This window comes from Seriola aureovittata, chromosome 13, assembly GCF_021018895.1.
Source record: "Seriola aureovittata isolate HTS-2021-v1 ecotype China chromosome 13, ASM2101889v1, whole genome shotgun sequence".
In the NCBI taxonomy this organism is placed as follows: Eukaryota; Metazoa; Chordata; class Actinopteri; order Carangiformes; family Carangidae; genus Seriola; species Seriola aureovittata.
In genome coordinates this window covers 3736706-3760216 of record NC_079376.1, presented here as the reverse complement: position 1 = coordinate 3760216, position 23511 = coordinate 3736706, and the positions used below count along the sequence as shown (strand labels likewise).

General features: G+C 46.0%; 1 protein-coding gene across 1 annotated transcript; it reads left to right on the top strand.

Annotated features, from left to right (window-relative positions):
- The first annotated feature begins 57 nt into the window (after positions 1-57).
- zfyve26 (zinc finger, FYVE domain containing 26) lies at positions 58-23456 on the top strand. The gene is made up of 43 exons (XM_056393245.1): positions 58-172; positions 1306-1588; positions 1671-1746; positions 1840-1926; positions 2177-2326; positions 2639-2978; positions 4038-4162; positions 4375-4539; positions 4900-4988; positions 5624-5775; positions 5870-6079; positions 6652-7254; positions 7400-7564; positions 7946-8097; positions 8374-8617; positions 9177-9440; positions 9573-9692; positions 9849-10019; positions 10174-10407; positions 10587-10692; positions 11001-11857; positions 12225-12424; positions 12770-12874; positions 12987-13109; positions 13352-13528; positions 13700-13949; positions 14039-14137; positions 14673-14854; positions 14968-15104; positions 15370-15398; positions 15505-15641; positions 16192-16412; positions 16738-16885; positions 17291-17500; positions 18232-18447; positions 18773-18970; positions 19355-19435; positions 19529-19656; positions 19780-19954; positions 20156-20215; positions 20584-20766; positions 20908-20958; positions 21164-23456. The coding sequence occupies exons 2-43, from the start codon at positions 1404-1406 to the stop codon at positions 21374-21376; spliced, it is 7818 nt and encodes a 2605-aa protein (XP_056249220.1). The 5' UTR covers positions 58-172; positions 1306-1403; the 3' UTR covers positions 21377-23456.
- The last annotated feature ends 55 nt before the right edge of the window (positions 23457-23511 follow it).

Below are 23511 nucleotides of genomic sequence, written 5' to 3'. Positions count from 1 at the left end.
GGCATCTTGGAACGCCCACCTCGTGCCGACCTTTGACCAACCAGCGTTGGAGAATCAGCTGATTTTGTCACATGACCCTGGTTAACATGCCCCTAGCCGCCTAGCATAACAGGTCAACAGAGAGCAGCAGCTAGCAGTGTAAATAATCCCCAGTGACAGCGCTGAGACATGAGTAAGTCACTTTTATTCAATACTCGGTAACTTCTAACCGCTTTATGCGCGCGACTGTCACGTATATTAGCCAATAAACTAAATGTTTCTAATGTTTCAGCTGCAGCAAGTCAGCACTCTTGTTGCTAATGCTAATGCTAACTTTACAGTAATGTATCCCCAAAACAGGAGGAGGCAAACGTTTTAAAAAACGTCTGGAGAGAAACGTTTTTAAAGCCCGTTTGAAAGGCAGTTCGTCGGGCTTGACAGTTGTTGTGTTCACTGTTTTTGTCTCCACGATCCTGGTTTGTTTGCACAGACAATTAAAGGCACAGGTAGCAGAAATACACTGTGTGACATAACACATATAATACACAAATTCTCCATCTTTGATAATCGTGTTGCTAATTTACAAAGCAAAGTTGTTTTAAATAATGTTCAAATTAAAAGAAGCGTCTGAAATTATTTTTATTGGGGGACTAATAAATTATGCTGAAAACCTTGTAATTAACATCAGTGCAAGAAGATAGTTTATTGCAATATTATAAATAAGTAAATAAATAAATACTTCACTCTGTATTGGAGGCTTACTGTTTACTGTCATACGTGTTACCTGACTCATTGCTTGGGAATTGCTTAGAAAAATAAATACATTTTTGTTCTTAAAAAGAGGGTAACAAGAATTTAAAATAAAAGTTATACATAAGTAAGTAACCCACAGGTTATTAGATTAAAGGTTGTAAATATTCAGATTTTAAAACAGCACAATTCACATATAAGCTCAAAAACTAATGTAGTGTCCAAAAGTTTTCAAAAATGAGAGAAGGTCAAGGTGATTTGAGAAACAAAGAGTCAGGGTCAATGTAAATTTAAAAACTGCTTAAAAATGTGTAAATGTATAATTGGCATTGTCTAAAGGAATTAGTATGGTAGGGATAGTATTTGAATTTTATCTGATTTTTAATCTTTTGTTTTTTGTAAAAACGCTTCATCTTCCACCTTTTCAGTCTAAAGAAAGTTTGTTTTTTTAGTCTTTTATCCCAAATTGTTATTTACAGAAAGAAATACAGTATATCTCAAAAATGTGTACAAATGACAGTCAACCGTACCACCAAGTCTTAAACTACATAAACTCTTTTTGTGTTTCTGTTTCAGGTGGCAGCAGCTCGTTGGTGCAGCTTGGCTACGTGTTAGTGCAGGCGCCTCTCCAGCTGTGAGCGCTGAGCAGAGGAGCGTCACCGTTGAACGAGGCCATGTATCCGTTCGGCTGCGAGGCGGAGACCTCACTTCAGGACCTGTTTGAATATTTCAAGAGGTGCCTGCGTGACGGAGAGTGGGAGCTGGCCAGCGCCTGTGTGCCGCAGCTGGTGAACTCCACACTCTCCCAAAACCTCCGAGACATAGTCAAAGCTATCATCCGCCATCCTTACAGTTTGAAGTGAGTCGCACAACTGTAGATTCACACGTTTGTTTATTTTGGTTTGGGATGTGCCTTTAATGACCGTGTGTTTATATCACAGATGGGAGTCTGTGGGCAGTCCACACAAACTGGCTTGGTTTTGGCTTCAGGTTTTGGAGAAATGGACAGAAGAGCAGGTCGGGAATATGAAGAGTCAAGTTTTCAGCTCACTTTGTTTTCCTTATTTGACGGTGTAACTGTAATAACACGTTTTTTGCTCTTCACCTCAGGTTTCTCCCAACATCAGAAGAGAGTTGGAGTTCCTTCTGCTCCTGGAGGAACTGGGGTCGGAGGGCATCACGGAGACTGTTCTCAAGGTTACTCTTATTTCTGTTTTTTACTCTTGTCAGAGTCGATCAAACCTGCAGATCATATTGAAGCAGTAAAAACTAAATAAATCTTTTACTCTGCAGATACTAGAGGTTTATAATCGTCTTTTGACCCGTACGAACAAAAACATTCGCACAGATCCAGAGTGATTATCGTGATCGGTTCTGATTTATTTCATGTTGAGAATCCCTTGTTAGTAGACAGAACACAGGACTAAGATAAATGACCTTTCGGCAGGAGTTGCACGAGGCCTTCATGGACACCCAGCCCGACCAGAAGGCGGCAGGAGGCTCCAGGGCAACAGACGCCGCTGTTGAGTCTTGCCTCCGAACATTACTGGAGAAGAAGAAGCCCAGACTGGCCCAGTGTTTAACACATTTCTTACAGGTAGAGTCAAACACTGAGCGTCATAACTACAAATATTATACATCATTAAGTGCAATACAGAAATATGAGTGTGGTTGTGTCTAATATCCAGTTAATATTCAGCTCGTTCCTGATCTTTTCCAACTAAAATAAACATCCTGAAGACATTGAGAGATGGATGAGGCTTCACTAGATTTCCGCTGGAGTAGAAGACGGTGTTGTGCGAATAAAGATGTGAAAGTTTAGAGAATGGAAAATTAGTCTGAAAAATTACTGAAGTGATTGATTTAGATTAGATATTGATATATATGATGTTCCTTGTCTCTCCTGCAGGACCAGTCTTCCACAGAGGAACACACTCTGCAGCACACGTTCATCCAATACCTGATGAGGAAACTGGAGAAGCCAGAGAGGAAGCCAGAGAAGGTGGAGGAGTGGGTGGAGGAGATATATGCGGTGTTGGCAGTGATGCCGTGGAGCTCTCGTAGAGGCGGCGGGCAGTTTGAGGCGCTGTGTGAAGCACTGTGGGCGGCCAGAGACGGACCCCTGAAAGAGGGGCGGATCCTGAGCTCGCTGCTCCGCCCTCAGTGTGGCACTCTCGTCTCCGTGTACTGCTCCACCGCTCTGAGGCTGCAGAGGGATCGTCTGCTGAGGAGCGCGCCTCACACGCAAGGTAGTCTGAGCGGCTGCAGCTTCTTTCTGCCTAAACATTGTTTGACGATGATTCAGTTCTAGTAGGATGACTGACATGCGCCACATGTTTGAAGGAAACTACAGATGTCACTTAGAAAATCTCAATAAATATGACCAAGTAATAAATAAAAACAATAAAAATAAGACAATAAAACTGGAAAACAAAGATAACGATAGAATGATAAAGATAGAATAATGAAATATTAGAACAGAGGAGACGTATTTAAGTGAGTAAAACCAGAAATAAAAGTAGAAATAGAATAAAAAACCTGAAATAAAAGAACGTTATTAAAAGGAAAATAATCCAGAAAATAATCATATCAAAATAAAAGGACAAACCGGTAAAAACAGCTAAAAATATATAATAAATAAATAAAAAGCCCGACTGAAAAGCTCGGTCTTGAGTTTGCTTTTAGAAACATCAGCTGTTAATCAGTTCTGTTAAGCAGCAGTTCCTCTTCTCAGCTGTTTGTGGTCAGTCTGACTTTTGTTTTATTGTGACGATGCTGATGGAGATGAAGATGTTTAGTAAATGACATTTTCAGCTTCTTTGCTCTCGGTGTTGGAGGGGAAATCGCTGGCATCACCCCTTTCCTCTTTTATTCACACTTCTGCTTCTGTGGCTGTGAAGCCGCCGCACAAATGTGCATGTGATAGCTTGTTTTGTTTCGTGTCTGCACAGACTCTCTCTCTCTTTCTTTCTTCTTACAGTCACTTCCTTACATCATGTTTAGATGTTGCCTAACAGCAGTGGTGACTCATGGGTGATCTGTGTTATACATGTAATTGTCACTAATTCTTGCTCGACCCTGATGTATTTCACTAATGACACAGATAGAGCAAAGGTAAATAAAAGAGGAGGTTTGTCCCTGAACGTCTCACACAGTCTCTAAGACACAATGGTATTTGTTTTATATTATTACAACCTCTTGCATTCCCTTGCAGTCCTCTTATTGTTTTATAAATGACAGTATAGTCGATTAGGGACATTTCTGTTTGCCGTGTTCCCACCACCATTTTTGTTTAATCGCCCTCTCAGTGGACCTCCCTGAAGCGGAGAAGCTGGCTCTCAGTTTATGCTGCCACAAGGATCGTCCATCCGTCTGGAAGACCATTTATTTTGAGTGCCTTAGTAGTGGGAAGCACTTCCTGGAGCAGGTCTTGGTAAGTGCACCGGGACGGAGAAAACACGACTGACTTAAATGTGTGGTTCAGGAATGTGGAGTGAGTGATTTTAAAGTTTTAAGGAGAAGCGCAGTCCTCTGTCAGCAGCTCTGTAATCCTGCAGTCTTTGTAACTCGTACAAGATCCGAATGTTTAGCAGCAGCATGTGACGAAAATTCAATAATGTAATGAGATCGTTTCCTTTCCTGTAGGTTACTGCGCTGGACCTGATGAAACACGAGGACTTCTCTCAGCTGAAGGACTTGCTGCGGCGGGAGTTCCAGCCTCTGTCTCGTCTGCTGCTGCTGCTGGGATGGACTCAGTGTCGCAGTCTGAGCTCGGCTCAAACGCTGCTCAGCGTCCTTCACCGAGAGCAGGTCTGAGCTCAGATCAGTCCACACGTACCGTATAACTGGAATTTAGTGGAAACACTGATTCAGATTTTCAACATTTACTTACTTAGATCCTCATTAGCCGCTGTGTCATAACGATAGCTACTCTTCCCGGCGTCTCCTTAAATTAATAAACAAAACTTCAGTGACATCAGATACATTAATACACGTCCATATAACCTGACACATTCAACACATACAACAGCTCTGCTTCACAACTTCATTTCTTAATAACCGAGAAAAGAAAACTCTCCACAGTTTAATTCAGTCCCAAATAATTAAAATTAAATATGCAGGATGAAATAGTGTGATCTGATTAACTGATGCTGTTCTTTATGTTTTCAGGCATCAGCCAGTGACTCTGTTCTGCAGGAGTTCGCCAACCTCCTGTCCTCTCAGCTGGGAATACTTGAATGGTGTAAAAACAACAATCCGTAAGAATCAGATTTTGTTTTTCTCTTCTCATGTTTGACTGTGATTTAATTTCATCTCATCTCTTAATATTTTTAGGTACCACTTTACAATAAGACAACCTTTATAATGGATTTATAAATAATTAGCTTGTTAACACTTTATAAATCATACATAAACAATTATAAACAAGTTATAACACATTGATGAAGGTTCACTATTTGGCAAAATCAAATTAATGCTTCCTACTCATTAATATTACAAATGAGTTACTACCATTTAAACCTGGTGAAAAGAATCTTACTGTAAAGTGTAAAACAATAGTATTAATAACTTTCACCAGTTATAAATACAAGTAGCTCATTAACAAATGATGGTGGTTAATTGCTCGTAACTGAACAAACGTGATGATGAAGCAGCAGCAGGTTCAAACGCTGATGGAGAAAACAAAGAGTCTAATGAGATGTGAGGCTGAATGGTACAGATACATGTGGGATCACTATTTGGCAAGCAACAGGTCCCAGCTTATAAATGTTAACAAGCTACTTATAATGAACTAATTATAAACAATCCATAAATCCTTTATAGGGGGAGTCCTATTTCATTTTTATTTTTTATATATATCTACTCCTTTTGTATCGTGTGTCTTTCTGTGCAGAGGTATTTCCTTGGAGGCGCTGCTGACTCAGCTCCACACTCTGGACAGCCACTCAGCGCTCTACGTCCTGCACTCTCTGACTCCTCTGCCTCAGTTTGAGGAGCGCAGGATTCTCCAGCTGCTGCAGCGACTGCCGAATTCACCGGGAGCAGGTTCACGTCATCCGCGTGTTTGTCCTCCGGAGTCTGAAGTTAATGATGTACTTGATGTTTTATAGTCACGTGGTTCTTATTGTTTTTCTTGCAGAGGACTCAGAGGGCGTCGGTTCTCTCAGCTCTGGTGTGCAGAAGAACATCGTTTTGTTCCAGGGGTTCTGTGCCATGAAGTATGCCATCTACGCTCTCTGTGTTAATGTACATAAATACTCCAACTGCGCCGAGTGCGAGTCCGTGCAGCAGCAGCAGCAAACCACGGCCGCAGAAAGTGATCAAAATCAAGCCTCAACTTCCTCAGAAGGTATTAGAGCTGTGTGTGTGTGTGTGTGTGTGTGTGTGTGTGTGTGTGTGTGTGTGTGTGTGTGTGTGTGTTTTAGTTTTAGTTTAGACGATAGAAAAGTTTCCTGTCGTCTAATTGATTGTAATCTTGCTTTCAGAAAGAGAATACACTGATGTCTGGGTTTGACGGCTTTAATTTATGAGTAATTTGTTTTAGCTCATTTGAATCAAATTAGTTCAATAAAAAAAACAGAATTAAAATAAACTGTATCATTGAGTTTAGAAACAAGCAAGAAAAATACAGATAATTCGCTGTGGATGAGAATAAAAACATCATTTGGAGATAAAAAAAAAACTAAATTAAATTTGCAAATGAACTGACAAGAAACTATGAAGACAAGGAAACACAAAGGAAAAATAGATGATCAGTACCTTCTTTAATTTCTAAGACTAAAGAGACACAGAAGAGCTTTTCTTTTATCGTTTTAATAATGACTTTTCCCCTTTTTCAGCTTCTTGGTTCGAGAATCTTTTGATTGTTTAAAGTGGTCTGTGTTTAGTTGGAGTTATATTCTTCTCTGTTGTGTTTTCCAGGTTGCCAGGTGCAGTTCCAGCACTACCTCTCGGAGTGTCAGCTCTACCTGGAGGCTGTGCCGGCCATGTTCCGCCTGGAGCTGCTGGAGAACATCTTCTCCCTCCTCTTCCTGTCCACCGCTGATTTTGCGCAGCAGATTCAAAAAGAGGCAAACACGAACCTGAACGCGGAGGATGTCGATCGAGACCGTTCGTCAGGTGCAAGAAACGCTAATGTAGAATTAAGAGCGAGGACAGACGAGAGCGATCGCAGCAGGAGAGAGAGCCCGAAGCGTCGTGCACGTTCGCTAACGGGATCCCCCCGCAGCCACCTGGACCTGGGACACTTCATCCAGGGCTGCAGGGGTTTCGTGGTGGATGTGACGGCCATGGAGGGTGTGCTGAAGCTGCTGAAGGAAGGGTTGGAGGGCATGTGCGTGGTGGGTCAGCAGGAGGGGCAGGAGGCGGGAAGAGCGCTGCCTCGAGAGGCCGAGGCGGCGGAGAGTCTCGGCTGCTCGGTGACGGCCGAGACATTCGGGGCTCGTCTCCAACGGTTGTCCAAACGCACGGCGGAGGCTCAGTGGAGGCTGCAGATCATCACCAGCAACCAGGGCACCGGCAGTGGTGAGATGCTTTAACTAAAACACATTAATCTGGTGGCTTGTCTTCATGTCCTACCTAACGATGTGTCTCGTGTCTGTCGGCGGGTGGAGATCAGATAGATGTTGGGTATGAACTCTTTGAGTCTTGATGGTGAACTCACTTGCAGGCTCAGAGAGCCCGCTCCAGGTGTCGGCGGTCGGCCGCGCTGCCTCTTCTTCGGGACGCAGCAAGAGCTCGAGTCTGAGGAGGAGGAGGAGACCAGGGAGACACGCTACAGAGAGACAAACCTCCACAGAGAAACTCAATGGAGAAGTCAGCACGAGCGCATCAGGTAGTGACGAAGTCAAAGATGTAAAGATCACAGGTGTAAGAAACTCTGAGCTGTGTGTTTGTTTTTGCTTTTATCTTCCCTGAGAAATCAGAATCAGTTTTATTCAATAAACACAGTAAGAAGAAAAGAAATATAAACGAAGATGAAACAAGCGAGTACTGGAGGTCGGATATCTTAGATATAAACAGAAAACTTTAAGAATAAGATCAAATATTTACATAAAAAATGTGAAGAATGAGTGATGAAGTTTTTCAGTTGCAGTGAATTCAGGTTTTAGATGAAGTCTGTGCTTCATTGTAACGACTCCAGTCTGAACTTTTGTCTTTCAAAGTAACTCTCCTGAAGATGCTTGTTTACGACAGATAATCTGTCCTTTGTCAGACGGTGGAGGAGCGGCAGCTGCAGGTTGTGTGGAACTGGAGGTTTGTCCATGCGGAGGTCCTCACAGCTGGCTGGCCCCCGCCATGTTGTCCCCCCCGGAGTCTCTGCTAATGTCCTGCATCCGCAGAGGGAACTTCATGGAGGCGCGTCAGGTCTGTTCAGCAACACGCTTCTGTTGTTACTGCAAATACAGTGTTACTGCCACTAACAACACCACGCTTCCTCTTACCACCGGCCTCGTTACTGCTACTGCAACTTCTACTAATTGTGATTGTTGTAAGACTTTATTCAACCTCGAATGAAGCACATTATAATTTAGAAATGTTCTGCTTCACCGTCTTCAAGTTAAACATCAGTATTGTTTCTGTGCTTTTTAATTATGGCCACGTAAAAAATGAGTATCTGTGTGTTGGTCGGCTGCTCTGCAGGTGTCTCTGGTGTTCGATCTGGGGGCGTCCGCCTGTTGCGGCGAGTTGGTGTTCATGGAGCGCTACAAAGAAGTGCTGGTGGAGCTGGGGCAGGTGGAGCAGAAGATGGAGAGCCAGTCCATGTCTTCATCGTCGTCCTCCTCAGAGGGCTTGGGGTCGACGGCCGCGACGGGCACCGGGAGGGTTCGGCTGGGCAGCAGCGGGCGGTCGACGCTGCAGGCCATCGGGAGCGCTGCCGCTGCAGGTTCGACATTCTGCTTTACTTTTCATCTCCCCCTCGTCACTGTCGGGTCACTGTGTCGCCCTTAATGTCAGAAATCAAATGTGTATTAAAGCGTCTGTTTAAACCCCGTCCTCCTGCAGGTCTGCACGTCTAGTTTTCATATTATTTATAGCAGCTTTTCTTTAAACGATGCCCAGAGAAGAAACGTAAAGCTGTAGCAGGCAGTTATGGAATAGACATAAAGGTGAAGCTCCTTACTTAAATTTCCTTCAGAGGAGCTGCAGGAGGAGAAAGTGATTTCTCCACCTCAACTGTGTTTGTTGCTCAAAATGATCGATCTACAGTAGAAAACGCTCTTGTTCTTTCTCCTTTACAGCTGTGATCATTGATTTATTGCCTGTAACGTGATGTGAACAGTTTAAGCTTGTTTTAGTGTCACATTTATTGGACATATTTTGCATATATGTACAATTATTTACTACATTTTTTATTGTTATTTTTTTTTAATTTGAAGCGTTTTTATTGCCAAAAGAAATCTACCAGGTTCAGCTGATCTGACCTGGCGCGTGTTTCCCTGCAGGTGTGGCTTTCTACTCCATCTCAGACATCGCGGACCGTCTCCTCAGCACCCCCGCCCACCCCATGCCCTCGCTGGAGGAAGGCTACTGGCTGAGCTGCTGCTCCTCAGACCCCTCTGGCCTCGTCTACACTTTGCTGGAGGAGCTCAGCGCAGCGGCTATGGCTGCCTTTGACCTGGCCTGCTGCCACTGTCAGCTCTGGAAGACGTCCCGACAGCTGCTGGACACAGCGGAGCGCCGGCTCAGCAGCAGCCTGGAGGCTCGAGGTACGAAGCCTGAGTTTTTATCAGTGATGCTGATGCTACAGCAAAGATTCATTCTATCATGGAGGTCGGCTGCAATGTCATGTGTTCATTAGAGGCTTTGCAGAGGGAGTCTTACTCTCTTACTCTCCCCAGGAGTGCGAGTGGACCCCAAGGTTCCTCATTCTGACGGCATCTGTGGATTTCCTATGGTGTTACAACAGATCAACAAGATCCTCAACCACTCTGCTACAAACAAGGGCTCGGTCAAAACAGGTGAGTGCAAATGTTTAAATGTTAGGAAAGTTAGTTTTGTCTAAGTCTGTTGTGCTGATCAAATGATGATATCAAATAAATACCTGCTCCTGACCAGAAATTTACCACGACAAATGAACAGTGAATAGTTTTCTTTGTTACTGATCTTGTTCGCAGACGCTGTCGGGGAGGACCAGGTCTCTGCCAGTCCATTCGGTTGCTGCATTCAAGAAGTGCTCCTGTGCTGCCACCCGACACTGAGCGAGGAGTCCATCGCCGCCCGGCTCAGTCTGGCTCAGCGCCTGGAGACCACCCTGCACACTCTGAGCAGCGCTGCAGACAGCACAGGTTGGCGCAAGCTAACGTTTTCTTTGGTTTTGCTCCTTAAAATGAAGCTAATTCTAAGGATTGTTCGGCTCGTCTTGTGCAGTTGTGCCACCTGTAGTGTTTGAATCGTTCTGTGCGTTAATGTTTTCATGTCTGCTGTTGCCCGTCGTGACAGAGGGCGGTGCGGGCAGCGCTCTCCTGGCTCTCTTGGTCGACCAGGCCAATCTGAAGCAGTCGGAGCTGGACGCTCACCCCGTGCGCTCCAGCATGAAACAGCTGCTTCGTTCTCTGGACCAGCTCTGCCCCTTCGAGCCGGACGGAGACCTCGCCAGACCGGATTATGTGCGGAGTTTCCTCGACTACGTCAACACGCTGGCGTCCGTGCTGGTGCGCAGCCTTGGTTCAGAAGGTGAGATGATGTTTGAGAGGTTGTAGTTTTCAGATTCTCCTGCATTTGGCAACTCTTTAAGAGTTAAAGCAGTTTAAGTGAATGGTACCGTTTTATTAATTATTGCTGCTTTCAGAAACAGGTGTTCGTCAGTGACTCTTTTCCTTCTTTTACCTCCTTTGTTCCGGTTTCTCTCGTAGACCAGAGCTGCGAAGTGAAGCTTGGGAATCCACTGCTGGTGCTGCTTCAAGCCCCGTTTCAGCTCCTCTCCCACCTGCTGTTTGACAGACAGGTGTCTCCTGACAGGTACGCACACTGGTTTAACCCCAGGCACGCACACACACACACACACACACACACACACACACACACACACACACACACACACACACACACCTGTAGTCCTCACCTTGTAACCCGGACTGCAGCGAGGATGTGCGCTGTAGAAACGGTTGTCCACGGTTCAGTAACAGATTACAGGAATATAACTGAAATCCAGCTCTGTAATATATTTATTTAAATGTGTGATTCGTTAGAGACACTTCAGAAGGTGCCAAGATTGTAACTTTCAGCTTTAATATTTCATTTAATTTCACGTCCCGTTTCACCTGCAGAGTGCTGTCCTTGCTGAAGCAGGAGGGTCTGCGGCTGAGTGTCCAGCAGGTGATCGTCCAGCGATGCTGTGAGACGTTGCCTCTGTGGCTCTCCTGTCCCGGCGCCGAGCGAGACTCCGATCAGACCAAGAAAGATGACGGCGTGTTCGGCGTCGCCAGTTTGTCCGTCCTGCTCCAGCAGCACGCTCATGAACACATGCCAACTCTGGGAATCGCAGAGACTCAGTCCGACACCAGCTCAGAGTCTGAGGCGTCAGTGGAAGACCAGTCTGCGACACCCACCAACCTCTCCACCTCGCCTCCCTCTAATTCATCCTCCTCCTCCTCCTCCTCCTCCTCCTCCTCCTCAAACTCTTTCCTCCTCACACCGTCGGCCCTGTCTTTCCTGAAGTCTCGCTCGCCCTTACTGGCCTCACTTGCGTGTCTGAGCGCATGTAAGGGAGAAACCGCCCGGACACAAGCCTCCGGGTGGTCGGGGTATTTCCGCAGCGGACGTAAAGAGGTCGTCCTGGACGGTGAGCAGATTTCCCGTGAAGCTGACACCCTCCTGAAAGATTTCCCCATTCTCTGGGCGTACCTCCACACCATGGCCGAGCCGGTGCTGGGCGCCCCGTTACCAGAGGGCGAGGAAGGCGCCGCTGGACTCGGGGCGGTCGTGTGTGGGAAACCTCTCGTCACTCTCCTGCTGTCCGGACCGCAGGAAGACGCAGCCCAGGCCGTGGCTGCTGAGGCCTTCCAGAAGGCGCTGTCCTCCAGAGACCTGGGCCGCGCTCTCAGCCTGCTGGAGCTGTACGGACACGGCTGCAGCCAGGAGGGGGCGCTGAGAGACCGGCTGCTGGCCTGTGCTGCTTTACAAGGTAAATGCATCTGATATGAAGGTAAATCTCGACATGATGGTGTGATAACTCTCTCAGCCTGAATGTGCAAGTAAGCAAAACACAAAAAATACAAAACATTTGTTGGTTTCAGCTTCTCAAATGTTACAATTTTTGCTGCTTTTCTCAGTTTTATTTGTTTTTAGTTTCTTTGATTCAAAACAAAATGAAGGTGTCAGACGCTGGGAAAGTCACTATTTGTATTTTTATAGACAAATGATTAATTTAACAATATAAATAAATAATAAACAGATTCTCTAGTAATAAATAAAATTATTAGTTTAGTTGTTCAGTTCAGTTGTTTCCAGTGTAGTAAGTGTTTGTTGTTGATCTGATCGTCTGCGTTCAGACGGAGGGGAAGGTACAGGTCAGCTGTTCCGCGTACAGGACGCCGACCTGCGGGCCCGCGTTGCCCTGCAGGCTCTGGAGCGATGGCCTCTGTCCGCCTGCATGGAGCTGCTGGAGTTCTGCCTCAACGACCCGAACACAGAGGACGCCCTGAGGACAGACCTGGAGCTCAAGAGGAAAGAACTGGACATCTATCGCTGGGTAATTCCTCCACTGTGTGTGTGTGTGTGTGTGTGTGTGTGTGTGTGTGTGTGTGTGTGTGTGTGTGTGTGTCGTAGCAAAGCAAAGCGGTCATGGATATCCTGTCAGACAAAAGCACAGGAAGTTGAATTTTTAAGCTTGAGTAACAAATCCCTGCTATCACACTCGAGCTCGTCTGTACTTGTCTGTGTAGTATGAACTTGTTTTAGCCGGGGGCGGGGGTGGCGGGGTTTCCACGTCTTATATAATCATGTCTTTGGTTGCCATGATAATACATTACATCCCTCAGTGATCAGATCTCCTTTGTGACTTGCCAAGTGTCTGTTTCTCCTTCCCTTGTCACAGATGTTAAATTTGCAGCCTCCGTTGCCGTGGGATACCTGGCAGGAGCTGAGGACTCAGTCCAAGACGAACTCAGAGTCCATGTTGTCCAGGATGGTGGAAGCGAAAGTGGGTGCAGCAGACGTTAATAACCATGCATTGCCACGATTCAGCTCTAAAATACTTATTTGTTTATGTTATATTATATAAAGTGATTGATATATTTTTAATTTTTTTGCAGGAGTTTGCTCTTTGTGCTCAGTGGGTGGAGCTGTATCCTGTATCTGAGCAGCTGAGGCTGCAGCTAAAGACTGAGCATTTGCTTCATCTGCTGGAGAAGGGACAGACGGACGAAGCTTTCCAGGTCTCCACCGCTTGAATTGACGTTTTCAGTCACTTCTTTAAGCAGCAGTAGATTTGCCAGAGAAGCTGCCAAGAAAGGAAAAATAATATACATTTGTACATGTGAACGTATATAGCTTTCCACATATAGTATACTATAATAATATATATAGTATGCATACACATCTGTGTGCAGGTACACACAGCGTGTTTGTCTTTCTCTTAATTGCTGCTTTGAAATGTTTTGTGTCTTAATTTCTTCAGTTGCTCGAGGGCCTCTCTGATTTCGTGGCGGGCCTGGACATCTGTGAGCGCGCTCTGGACCGCTGCCCCGGCCTGGCCGCCTGTCACTTCCTGGCCGACTACCTCACCTTGCATTTCCAGCGTCAGGTGTCTCCAGCACGCCGACGGCACATCCACGCCCTTCACCTGGGCTCTAAGGTTTGTGAATGTGAACGTGTGAGGATGTGCACTGATATACCTCCACCTCAAACCACAGGAAACTTAATTTTGCACGTACACTGTTTGTATTGATTGTATTTCAAGTAATTGGAATTTCAGCTGATGTAGCTGAACTCGGGATCTTCGGGTTGTGAATGTTTCTTCCTCCAGGTGTTGCTGACTCTGCCCCCGGCAGCCAGGCAGGATTACTTCCCACTGCTGTCGGAGCCTCTGCTGATGCTCGAGCAGCTTTTGATGAACCTGAAGGTGGACTGGGCAGATGTGGCGGTGCGAACCCTGCGGAGCCTCCTGGTTGGTCAGGAGGCGGGCTTCGGGACCGAGGACATCGATAAGCTCCTGGCAGACTATTCCTGCAAGGCCCTCGACTTCTCCTGCGCCCCCAGAGAGAGATCTAGATCTGGTCAGTGCCGACACTCCAAACTCACATTTTAACACAGACGCTCACGTCACTGACTTTTGTGTTCAAATATTTGACTCTTTATTTTCCAGACTCTGTAATCAGCCTCCAGGACGTGCTGACTCAGTGTCCTGCTCAGGACAGCTGCTCCCTGTCGTCCAGTCGAATCGACTCTCCGACCCCCTCTGCAAGTGAGGCGCTTTCACATGTTCCACAGTGATTAACCTGTAATATGAGGGAATTTTCTTGCATGTAATCAGCCACAAAACAGCACTGCTGGAGTTGATATGTTCCCGATTAAGGGCGCTTTAGTTGTTAAGTTTAAGTTCGTTTAGTCGTTGTTTTTATTCTCTCCGCGGCGACAGTCGGAGCCGGAGACGTATTATTTTCGGGTTCTGTCTGTCTCGTTCTCGTGGACACGATACGTCTTGAGGGAGTCTTTTCAAATTCGGCAAAAACATTCACTAGGACTCAAGGATGAACTGATTAGATTTTGGGGGGTCAAAAGGTCAAAGGTCAAGGTCACAACGACGTCACAAAACATGATTTTGGGCCGTGTGAACGCAATTACCTGAGAACTCCTTAATGGATTCTCTTCAAATTTGACGCAGATGTTCACTTGGACTCTGATTAGATTTGGGGGGGGGGGTAAAAGGTCACAGTGACCTCAAACACTTTTAAGTCATTACTCAAGACTTCCCTGAGAAATTGTCTTCTTCTTTACAGGCAGCACCCCGACACACACCCCCTCCTCCAACAGCACGGAGAGGGATCGGAGCTCAGCAGGGAGAAAACGCCGCTCGCCCGCCAAGTTCCAGCCTCCGGACCAACCCCCAGCCCGTAAAGACTGGGTCCCTGACACCCAGCAGCACGTGTGCATGGTTTGCCGGCGAGAGAGGTTCACCATGGTGAGAAACGGTTTGAGACTCACTGGTGTTTTAACGAATTAAAAAGAAGAAACTTTACGACATAGAAACATTTTTTTTTTACGGGGTCTTGAAGTAATGTTTTCCTCCTTTAGTTCAACAGACGGCATCACTGTCGGAGATGTGGGCGTTTGGTTTGTCACGCCTGTTCTGAGCGGAAGATGCCTGTCGAGGGAAGTCCAGGAGAGGAAGTCAGAGTCTGTGACCAGTGTTTCAGCTACTTTCACCCAGAGTGAGATCCTGTCGCTTGTCAAACAAACATCAGTCTCTTATGAAGCGTTTTTAACGGCACACAATTTAACAGTATTTGGAGCGGTGTGATATAGAAATCACTCAGAGCTCTTGATGGGAACATTCAAACGGTCTGACCTGACAAACAACAGGACAGAATAAAGTTTGGGAGTTTGAATTAGTTGGTCTTCACTAGAGAAAAGGTTTAGAAGGGACATATTTCTGTGATTTGAAATTTATTTGTGCCTTTTCTTTTCCATGTGCAGTTCTGACGATGAGCTGGAACCAGCTGAAGGTAAATGAAATCACAAATGTTATGTCGCTGCTTTCCTGCAGTTTCCTTGTTAGTGTACTGGAGAAGAAAAAGGTTGACGCTCGTCTGTGCTTCTCTCTGTGTGCAGTGGCTGGAAGCCCTGCGGTGACAGAGGAAGCTTTAGATGGGATGCTGCACCTGCCTGAAGTCGTCCATCGACACATTCAGCTCAGCACCAACTCTGCAGAGAACCAGCTGCAGCGCAGCGAGTTCTACTACGAACAGGTCTGAACATTTATCACTGTGCAGGATGGGATGTAACTGAGCTGTGTGCAGGTTACCTTTACATGTTCAGCCATTTTCACACACACACACAGGTACACAAACACAGTAAAGGCAATAAAAGGGTAATGTGGAGACGATAAACAGACGATTAAAAAAGATGACATCACATAAAAGCAAGTCTGTAAAAATGAGTTTTAAGAAGCTCGGTCACTTTTAGGTTTAAGCCTCGACTGTGCAGCAACCAGAACGATCTGACCGAGGATCTAAGGCTGCGAACTGGCTCGTATGGGTTTAATAATAAAAGTGATCAGGGAAATCTTAAAATCAGTTCTGAAACAGACGGGGAGCTGATGGAGGGTAGCTGTCGTCCACGACTTTAACAGTTTCTACAATCTATCTACAATTATGACACGACGAGCTGAGGTCATTTTCCTTAACAGATGTTTTCTAGCAGCATCAGCTCAGTGAACACAGTTAGATCAATGGTGATCAATGGTGATCAATAGTGATCAATGGTGATTAAAGATGTTGTTTTGCTGCAACCCTCCAGGCTCCCAGTGCGTACCTCTGCGTGGCCATTTTGTCTCTGCACAGTGACCAGACATCCTGCGGACACCAGCTCATCGTCCACTGCCGCTCTCTGTCCTGCAAGCTGACCAACCCCGAGGTGGACGCCTGCCTCCTCACCGACATCATGCGGCGGCTGCTCTTCAGCGCCAAGCTGATGTTCGTCAAGGTCGGCCGCAACCAGGATCTCGCCCTGTGCGACAGGTGAGACGTGACCCCAGGTGACTTAAACACGTTTGTAACAAAACCAACAGGGGAGAGTGAGGGAGGAGAGAGAGTCTTGTTTCTGGTCTGGTTTGTGAATGAGTCACTGGCCTTTAGCTCTGGTTTGGTTTCGTGGTTGTTCTCAGAAGCTCGAGCTCTTTGCTCCTCTTTCACCTGTTGACTCAGGCTCACTCAGTTGAGTTGTCAACCACATGATCCTGTGTGTCATTACTAACTTCCTCATTTAATTCCATGTAGCAGTGAAAGACGTAGACAGATCTCTGACCGTCTCTGTGACTCACGTTTCTTTCTCCTTTGTCCGCAGTTACATCAGTAAAGTAGACGTGCTTAAGATTCTAGTGACGGCCAACTACAAATATATTCCTTCTCTGGACGACATCCTGGAGACCTCTGCTGTCACGCGTCTTCGCAATCAGCTGCTGGAGGCCGAGCACTACCAGCTCGCAGTCGAGGTGAGGCGCAAGGTTCAATGGTGTTTTTATTCCTCCGCGCCGGCGGCGGTCAGGAGGAGCCATGTTGTTTTTTTTGTGGTTGTCTGACCATCCCATTCTCGTGGGCACGATATCTCAGGAACTTCTTCTAATTTGGCACAAACATTCACTAGGACTCAAGGATGAACTGATTCGATTTTGGGGGTCAAGGGTCAAAGGTCAAGGTCAAGATGACCTCATAAATCTCCTCGATGGAATCCCTTCGAAGGACGAGCTGATTGATCTTACACCCAACCTGATGCAATATAAGCCCCCTTTCACCCTGGTTATGTTGGGAGCTACTGCACGCTCTGAGATAAATGATGACTTCCAGAAAATGTAACTCCATGGCGTGTTCTCATTGCTCATGATTGTTTGTGATGCTAGGTGTCTACCAAGAGCGGCCTGGACCCTGGTGGCGTGTGGCAGGCGTGGGGGATGGCCTCTCTGAAGGGAGGGAACCTTTCAGGGGCGAGGGAGAAGTTTTCCCGCTGTCTGAAGGCTCCTGTGGACCGCAACCAGCTCAACCTGGGTCCCTTACTGCTGCAGGAGATCGTCCAGCACCTGGAGACCGCCGTACGACCCACTCTGACCGCGGTAGGAAGACGCCGTTGACAGTAACCTGCATTAAGTCTCAGGCCTCCATTAACAGACACAAAATATGTTCCTGTGTAACCTGCCGTCCCTGAGTGATTACTGTTATTCATCCTGCACGAGTGCTGCACTTTAAACACGTTCCACATCCCCCAGCTCTCACCTTCCTTTCATCAGACACACCATCATTCTCAAACGCTAATATATAACCAACACAAGCTTCTTATCTTTTTACACTTGTCAAATACTTGATCACAGTGATTTGTTGTGTAAGTTTTAGTGGAGCTATCCTGCAGGAAGACGTGGCGACTTGTAGCTCACAGAGAGGCGAAACGTGTGTGTGCAATTCATTTGAAAATAACGAGCCACAAACACACACACACACACACACACACACACACACACACACACACACACACACACACACCCCCCCCGGTACATGACACCTTAGGAATCTCGTTTTGGCTTCGACACGTTCAGGAAGGCTTGTTCGTAATAATGTGGGAGTTTCCAGTGACGGAGCTTTGCTAAGTGTGTGCGTATTCTTCAGAGACTGGTGTGTGTGGTCTCAGTGACACCTGTTCTGATCATATCACACTGTGCTTTGAGTGGATTAGACTGAATTACATATATTTACACTGTGTTTTTATTTGACCATGTGTATTAAAAAGTCATGACCCTTTGTTTGATTGTTGTTTTCTGTTTGTTCCTGTGTGTGTGTGTGTGTGTCTCAGTCTTATGGTGAGGACATCTTGGCGTCCCTGCGGGAGCTGGAGGACGCCCTGAGCGACGCAGGTCCCGTCGAGCGACCGGAGGGACAAACGCAGAGCGGCCGCCTCCACCAGGAGTGTCTGTACTACTTGAACACATATGGCACTCACCTGGCGCTCATCAGCTTCCACGTGCGTCACGACTGCATGACAGAGGCCCTGACGTACCTGCTCAACAAGGTGAGACATTGTAGGGAATATAAAACCTGGAGTCAGACGACCCTCTCAGCCAACTTCAGATTTGATTTCACCCTCCTCTGTTTCCAAGATCTCAAATCTGGCAGCACGTCAGGTTCCTCAGACTCTGTAGCGTTAACAAGGTGAATTCAAAGTGAGTTTATTCGCCCTGGTTTATTTTGAATTGGTCCAAAAATGAAGCAGTATGTGATGGAATATGTCTGCACCTCCTCCTCTGAAGAAGAAAGAAGAACAATGTAAGATGTAGTCGATGTCACTTGTCTTTTAATTTTTAATTAGTTTCCTTTTCTACCGTCTCATGGCTCAGGATTGCCCGGAGGAGGTGTTTCTGGAGGGTGTGTTGCAGCCCAGTCTGGAGCGGGGGCGTCTTGGCACGCTGCAGGGGATCCTGGAAAAACTGGATCCTGGCCTGGAAACATGCAGCCGCTACCTCATCGCCTCCTGCCAGTTCCTGCAGCGGCGCGGATACTTTAACACTCTCTACCAGCTCCAACAGTTCATGATGGTTCGAGTCATTTTTTTCCATCTCTTAATTGGGAAATCAAAGGTTAAAGGCCAGTTGACCATTAGAAAACGTTAATATTTCCCTATTAATGTCCATACAGGGGCGTCCTGGAGGCCTGGTTGTTAAGACATGTAACATATAATTGTAAATTATAGTCCTAAAGAGTTCAGGCTGCAGTATTTTGCAAGAAAAAAAAACAAAGATGAGAGAAAACTGCTACCCAGCTAATCATGTCGCAACACATTAAATTCATCTTGTGACCACTTGGAGGGGCCCTGACCCTCAGGCTGGGAACCACTGCAAACAAGTCTGAAAAAATAAACAAGTTTATAATATTTGCGTTTACCTTTTCAGTAACTTGCAAAATGTTCTTTACCTTGGCAGGATCACGTACGTGCAGCCATGACCTGCATCCGATTCTTCACACACGGGGCCAGTTCGTACCTACAGCTGGGAGAACAGCAGGTGTGTCTCTTTGTTTTTTCTTCCACAGTTATAAAATCGTTTGAGAAAGTGAACCCTGCCGCTGACCTTGACCCTGACCTTGACTTTGTGCAGCGCTGGTTGGTCAGAGCCAAAGAGCACCTGAGGACGTACCTGCAGGAGCAGCAAGGTCGAGGCGCCGGGAGGAGAAAATCTCAGGTCAACTCATTGAGGAAGACGATGTCGTCCAGTGACGTGTCCAGGTTATTTCACATATCTTTGTTTCAGTTTCATGGGATGGAAATAACTCATTCCTGTGCTCCTTCACTTTTCCCTCGTACGTGTTCGCGACCTGTCAAACAGACTTTCACTTTCACTTTCATAAGGCACATAAACACGATCGAGCTCCAGCTGGAGGTGACGCGTTTCCTCCACCGCTGCGAGTCTGCCGCCTCCTCCAGGTCTCCGCAGACCAGCGCTCCTCCCTCCAGATCCTCCGGAGCCACTTCACCACCTACTCTGTTTGGGGGGAGTCCCATGAAGGTTGAGGTCGCCTGTAAGGTGAGGGTTATCCCGGTGCTTTCATGTACAATCCGTGACAATGAATGTTGATAGGAGAGCTGTTACCTGTTGTGGTTTAGTGTTGCTCTGATAATGGGACATGTGATAACAAAGGAATATCTCTTCAGTTGAACTGTATTTATAAATAATGTAAAATATGAAATACCTGGTTGGGACTGTGTGATACGTTTTTAACTGCAGGTCATGCTGGGAGGAAAAAACATTGAGGAGGGGTTTGGCATCGCTTACAGAGTCATACAGGTGAGATCATGTGTTCTTCTTGCAAAGCTGGATTTCTTTCATCGGAAACAGTTTTTCTCCTTTGGGAGAAATTAAAAACAACTTTGACCTTAATCTTGAAAAGTGCAGCAACACAATCCTCAGGGTTCTGTCAGGACGTCTGTTCCAGTTCAGAATTACTCAGTTCTTCTTTCCCCATTTACATATTTTCCAAACATGTTTTTGAGGCGTATGTTTTATTGAGTAAAAGAATCACATGATGCAGCAGAGGAAAACACAGTCTACATATTCATTAGAAAAAAAGAAAACAAAAAAAGAAAAAATACACTCGTGGTAAACCCTCCCTCCCTCCCTCCCTCCCGCTCTTCCTCCACTTCTTCCCGCCTCAGGACTTCCAGCTGGAGGCCCAGGCCGTCTACACGCGGGCCGGCCAAAGGCTCGTCCGACAGAGGCAGTACGGAGCCGTGCGGCAGCTGCTGAAATGCGTCGGCGAATCGGGCACCGCCACCAAAAACGACTGTGATGGCCTCATCCTCAGCTGTGTCTCCGTCGCAGATAAAACCCCAGCTGATGTGAGTGACGGAGGCCTTCTGACACTAGTGCAACAAAGATAGATAGATAAGGATAAGACATGGAGGGAGTTGTGACCGTGACTTGGCTCCGTGTTGTTTGCTCTGATCACAAAGAGCTCTGTTGTCCTTCTTCTGATTCAGGCGAAGGAGCTGGAAAGTCTCATTCTGGAAACCAAGAGCACAGAGAACAAGGTGATGTAAAACTGTCTGCATCATGTTTTATCCTCCTTCACCGTCATTGTTCCACATGTAGAACTCACCTTGACCCTGTTCCTCCTGTCCTTCCCCCTCACCAGCGATATCTCTCTGTTTTCCTTTGGTTCTTGTCATTATAAATTCTCAGTATTCGTTCCACTGGACTAAAACGACCTGCTTATAAAAATGGTATCACCTGCAGATCAAAGCCTACCTGCTGTGCAGTAAGCTGCGGCCGGCGTACCTGCTGGCGGTGAAGCTGGACCCGAGCCGGGCCGGCCCATTGGTCCAGGACGTCCTCCAGGCCGCCGAGGGAGCGCAGGACTCTGTGATGAAAAACATCTGCTGCCAGTGGCTGTCTGAACATCACAACAAGTCATCTCAGCAGCGCCAGGCCCGAACCAACGCCAGGTAAAGGCGCAGTCGGCACAAACAAGGGATTACACGGAGCGCTTCAACACGAAAAACAGATGAGCCGCAAATGAAGCGCAAATAAGAGGATCCAGGGTTTCTGATGTGACACAGCTGTAGAGGTGTGGCCGGGGAGTGATGCGTGAGCTTTCACATCAATAAGACCGCTCACTGTGTCCCGGGAGAGCAGACAGGTCAGAGTTTGATGTGTAAAATCGGTTCCCCATTAACCAAAGTAAGACTAACCCCACTGTCTTTAATATTTTGTATTATATGGGCTGGATTCAGACGTTTCATCTTCAGCGTCTGACCCAGAAGTACCAGATTTGGCTTTGTATGTAGCTTTGAATCATGCTGCTCCCATAGTATAACTCAGTATGTGCTGAAGAAGTAGAACTCGGGTCGGAAATGGACTCAACTGTCAGTTAATTATAAAACTTACAGTCCTTTCTGTGTCGCTTTGAGACGTGACCTAACGTCCCCTGATTTCTAGTTCTCACCTTGCTGCAGTTGTGAACAGGTGTCCTCTGTCAGGTCTGGTTATGTGTGCAACACACTGAGCTGTCACTGATACCAGGTGTGGTCAGAGGTGAACAACAACAGCTTTGCACCAGAGAGGACAGTGAAACATCCAGACACCCTGACGACCTCTCTCTCTCTCTCTCTCTCTCTCTCTCTCTCTCTCTCTCTCTCTCTCTCTCTCTCTCTCTCTCTCTCTCTCTTTACTTTACTACGGCCTTCCCGTCTGTGAATATAGCGAATCACCGCCGTGCTTTGTTTCCACTGCTGAAATATTTGGCTGTTATCTCTCATCTGTACAGTGTTTGAGAGGGAACAATGTTACTGCACTGGAGTGACAACTCTTACATAACACTACTGCACAGCTGCAGTGTGAACAGACGCAGTCACTCTCACTCAGTATATCAACACAGTAACTCAGTATTTGACTAAGATTCGTCTCCTACCTCAACCTGAAGGGAAAGTATCTTGAACCGACTGGAAAGCGTCTGATAAACGTGTAGGTCCTTTTTCATTTTATGTCGTCATTGTGTCAGTGTGTGGAGAACAGACGTAAAAACCTACGACCAAGAACAGAACAAGTTCAAAACTGAAAATGTCGTCTTGTTTTTGTAATCCCGATGAAGCTGTTTACCTGTTTTACATTGTATAGCACATTTTCTGGCTTTCAGCATACAGTCCCTTTATGATAAGGGGAATTAATATCAAACCATTTCAAGTATTTAAGGGCATTTAAGACAAGTTTAAGGTTGGATACAGAAAGGGACTGACTTCTAGATCAGGTTTAATTCATTATCCAGAAAATCAACTGTCTAGTCTTTAGTTTTTATGTCTCATTATATGTCATCTTGTGTTTGGGTAATGATCACCACTATCACTAATTTTAAATCATGCTTTTCGCTTTGTTCTCTTGTGAGACGTGACCCACAGTGAATATAAATCCATAATGATTAACTGACACAGATAAAGAGTCAAATAGTGTTTAGAAAAAGGGATTTAACTGTAACTGTGGCCACATGCGATCTGTCGATGTGCATTATTGTTTTTCTGCCTGCTTTCCTCACAAACCTGCGACCCGGATAACTCACGCCTTTTAATTCACTCACACGACAATCGCCCCTCGCTGCTGAAGCTGCCTTGACAAGAATGTGTATTTCAGAGCTGCTCTGATCACATGGTCGAGAAGTTTGTCTTTTCTTTAGAGATACTGTGTCGTCCCTTTGCCTTGCTTCCCTCTGCTGCACTCGTCTGAAGACCGAGACCGATCCTCCTGTGATGGCGAGCGTTGATCAGCAAGAGGTCGAATGGAGTCGGTTTAGACTTTTGAGACGTTCTTGCGCTCTAATCCTCCTGAACTCGGACTGTTGTCTCATCACTGCCGCACTTTATATCAGTGAGTTTAAAGAAATAAACTTCTATTGGGGGAAGAAATTTAAAGAATATGTAATAAAGTAACTGCTCTAATGATGCAGGGACTAATGATTGTGAAATGTAATTGATTTCGCCATCACTTGTCAAATAAAATGAAAATGAAATAATAATAAAAAAGTGTAATAATAAAAAAGTGTAATAATAAAAAAGAAAAAAAAGAAAATGAAACTTAATGCTGCCTGGTTTCTT

Bases quoted from the DNA above. Each gene is read 5' to 3' on its own strand.
- zfyve26 (XM_056393245.1), top strand. From the start codon at position 1,404: ATGTATCCGTTCGGCTGCGAGGCGGAGACCTCACTTCAGGACCTGTTT. The intron at 13,950-14,038 runs GTCAGTGCCGAC...TTTATTTTCCAG, and splicing joins CAGAGAGAGATCTAGATCTG to ACTCTGTAATCAGCCTCCAG. The intron at 20,216-20,583 runs GTGAGATCATGT...TTCCCGCCTCAG, and splicing joins TCGCTTACAGAGTCATACAG to GACTTCCAGCTGGAGGCCCA.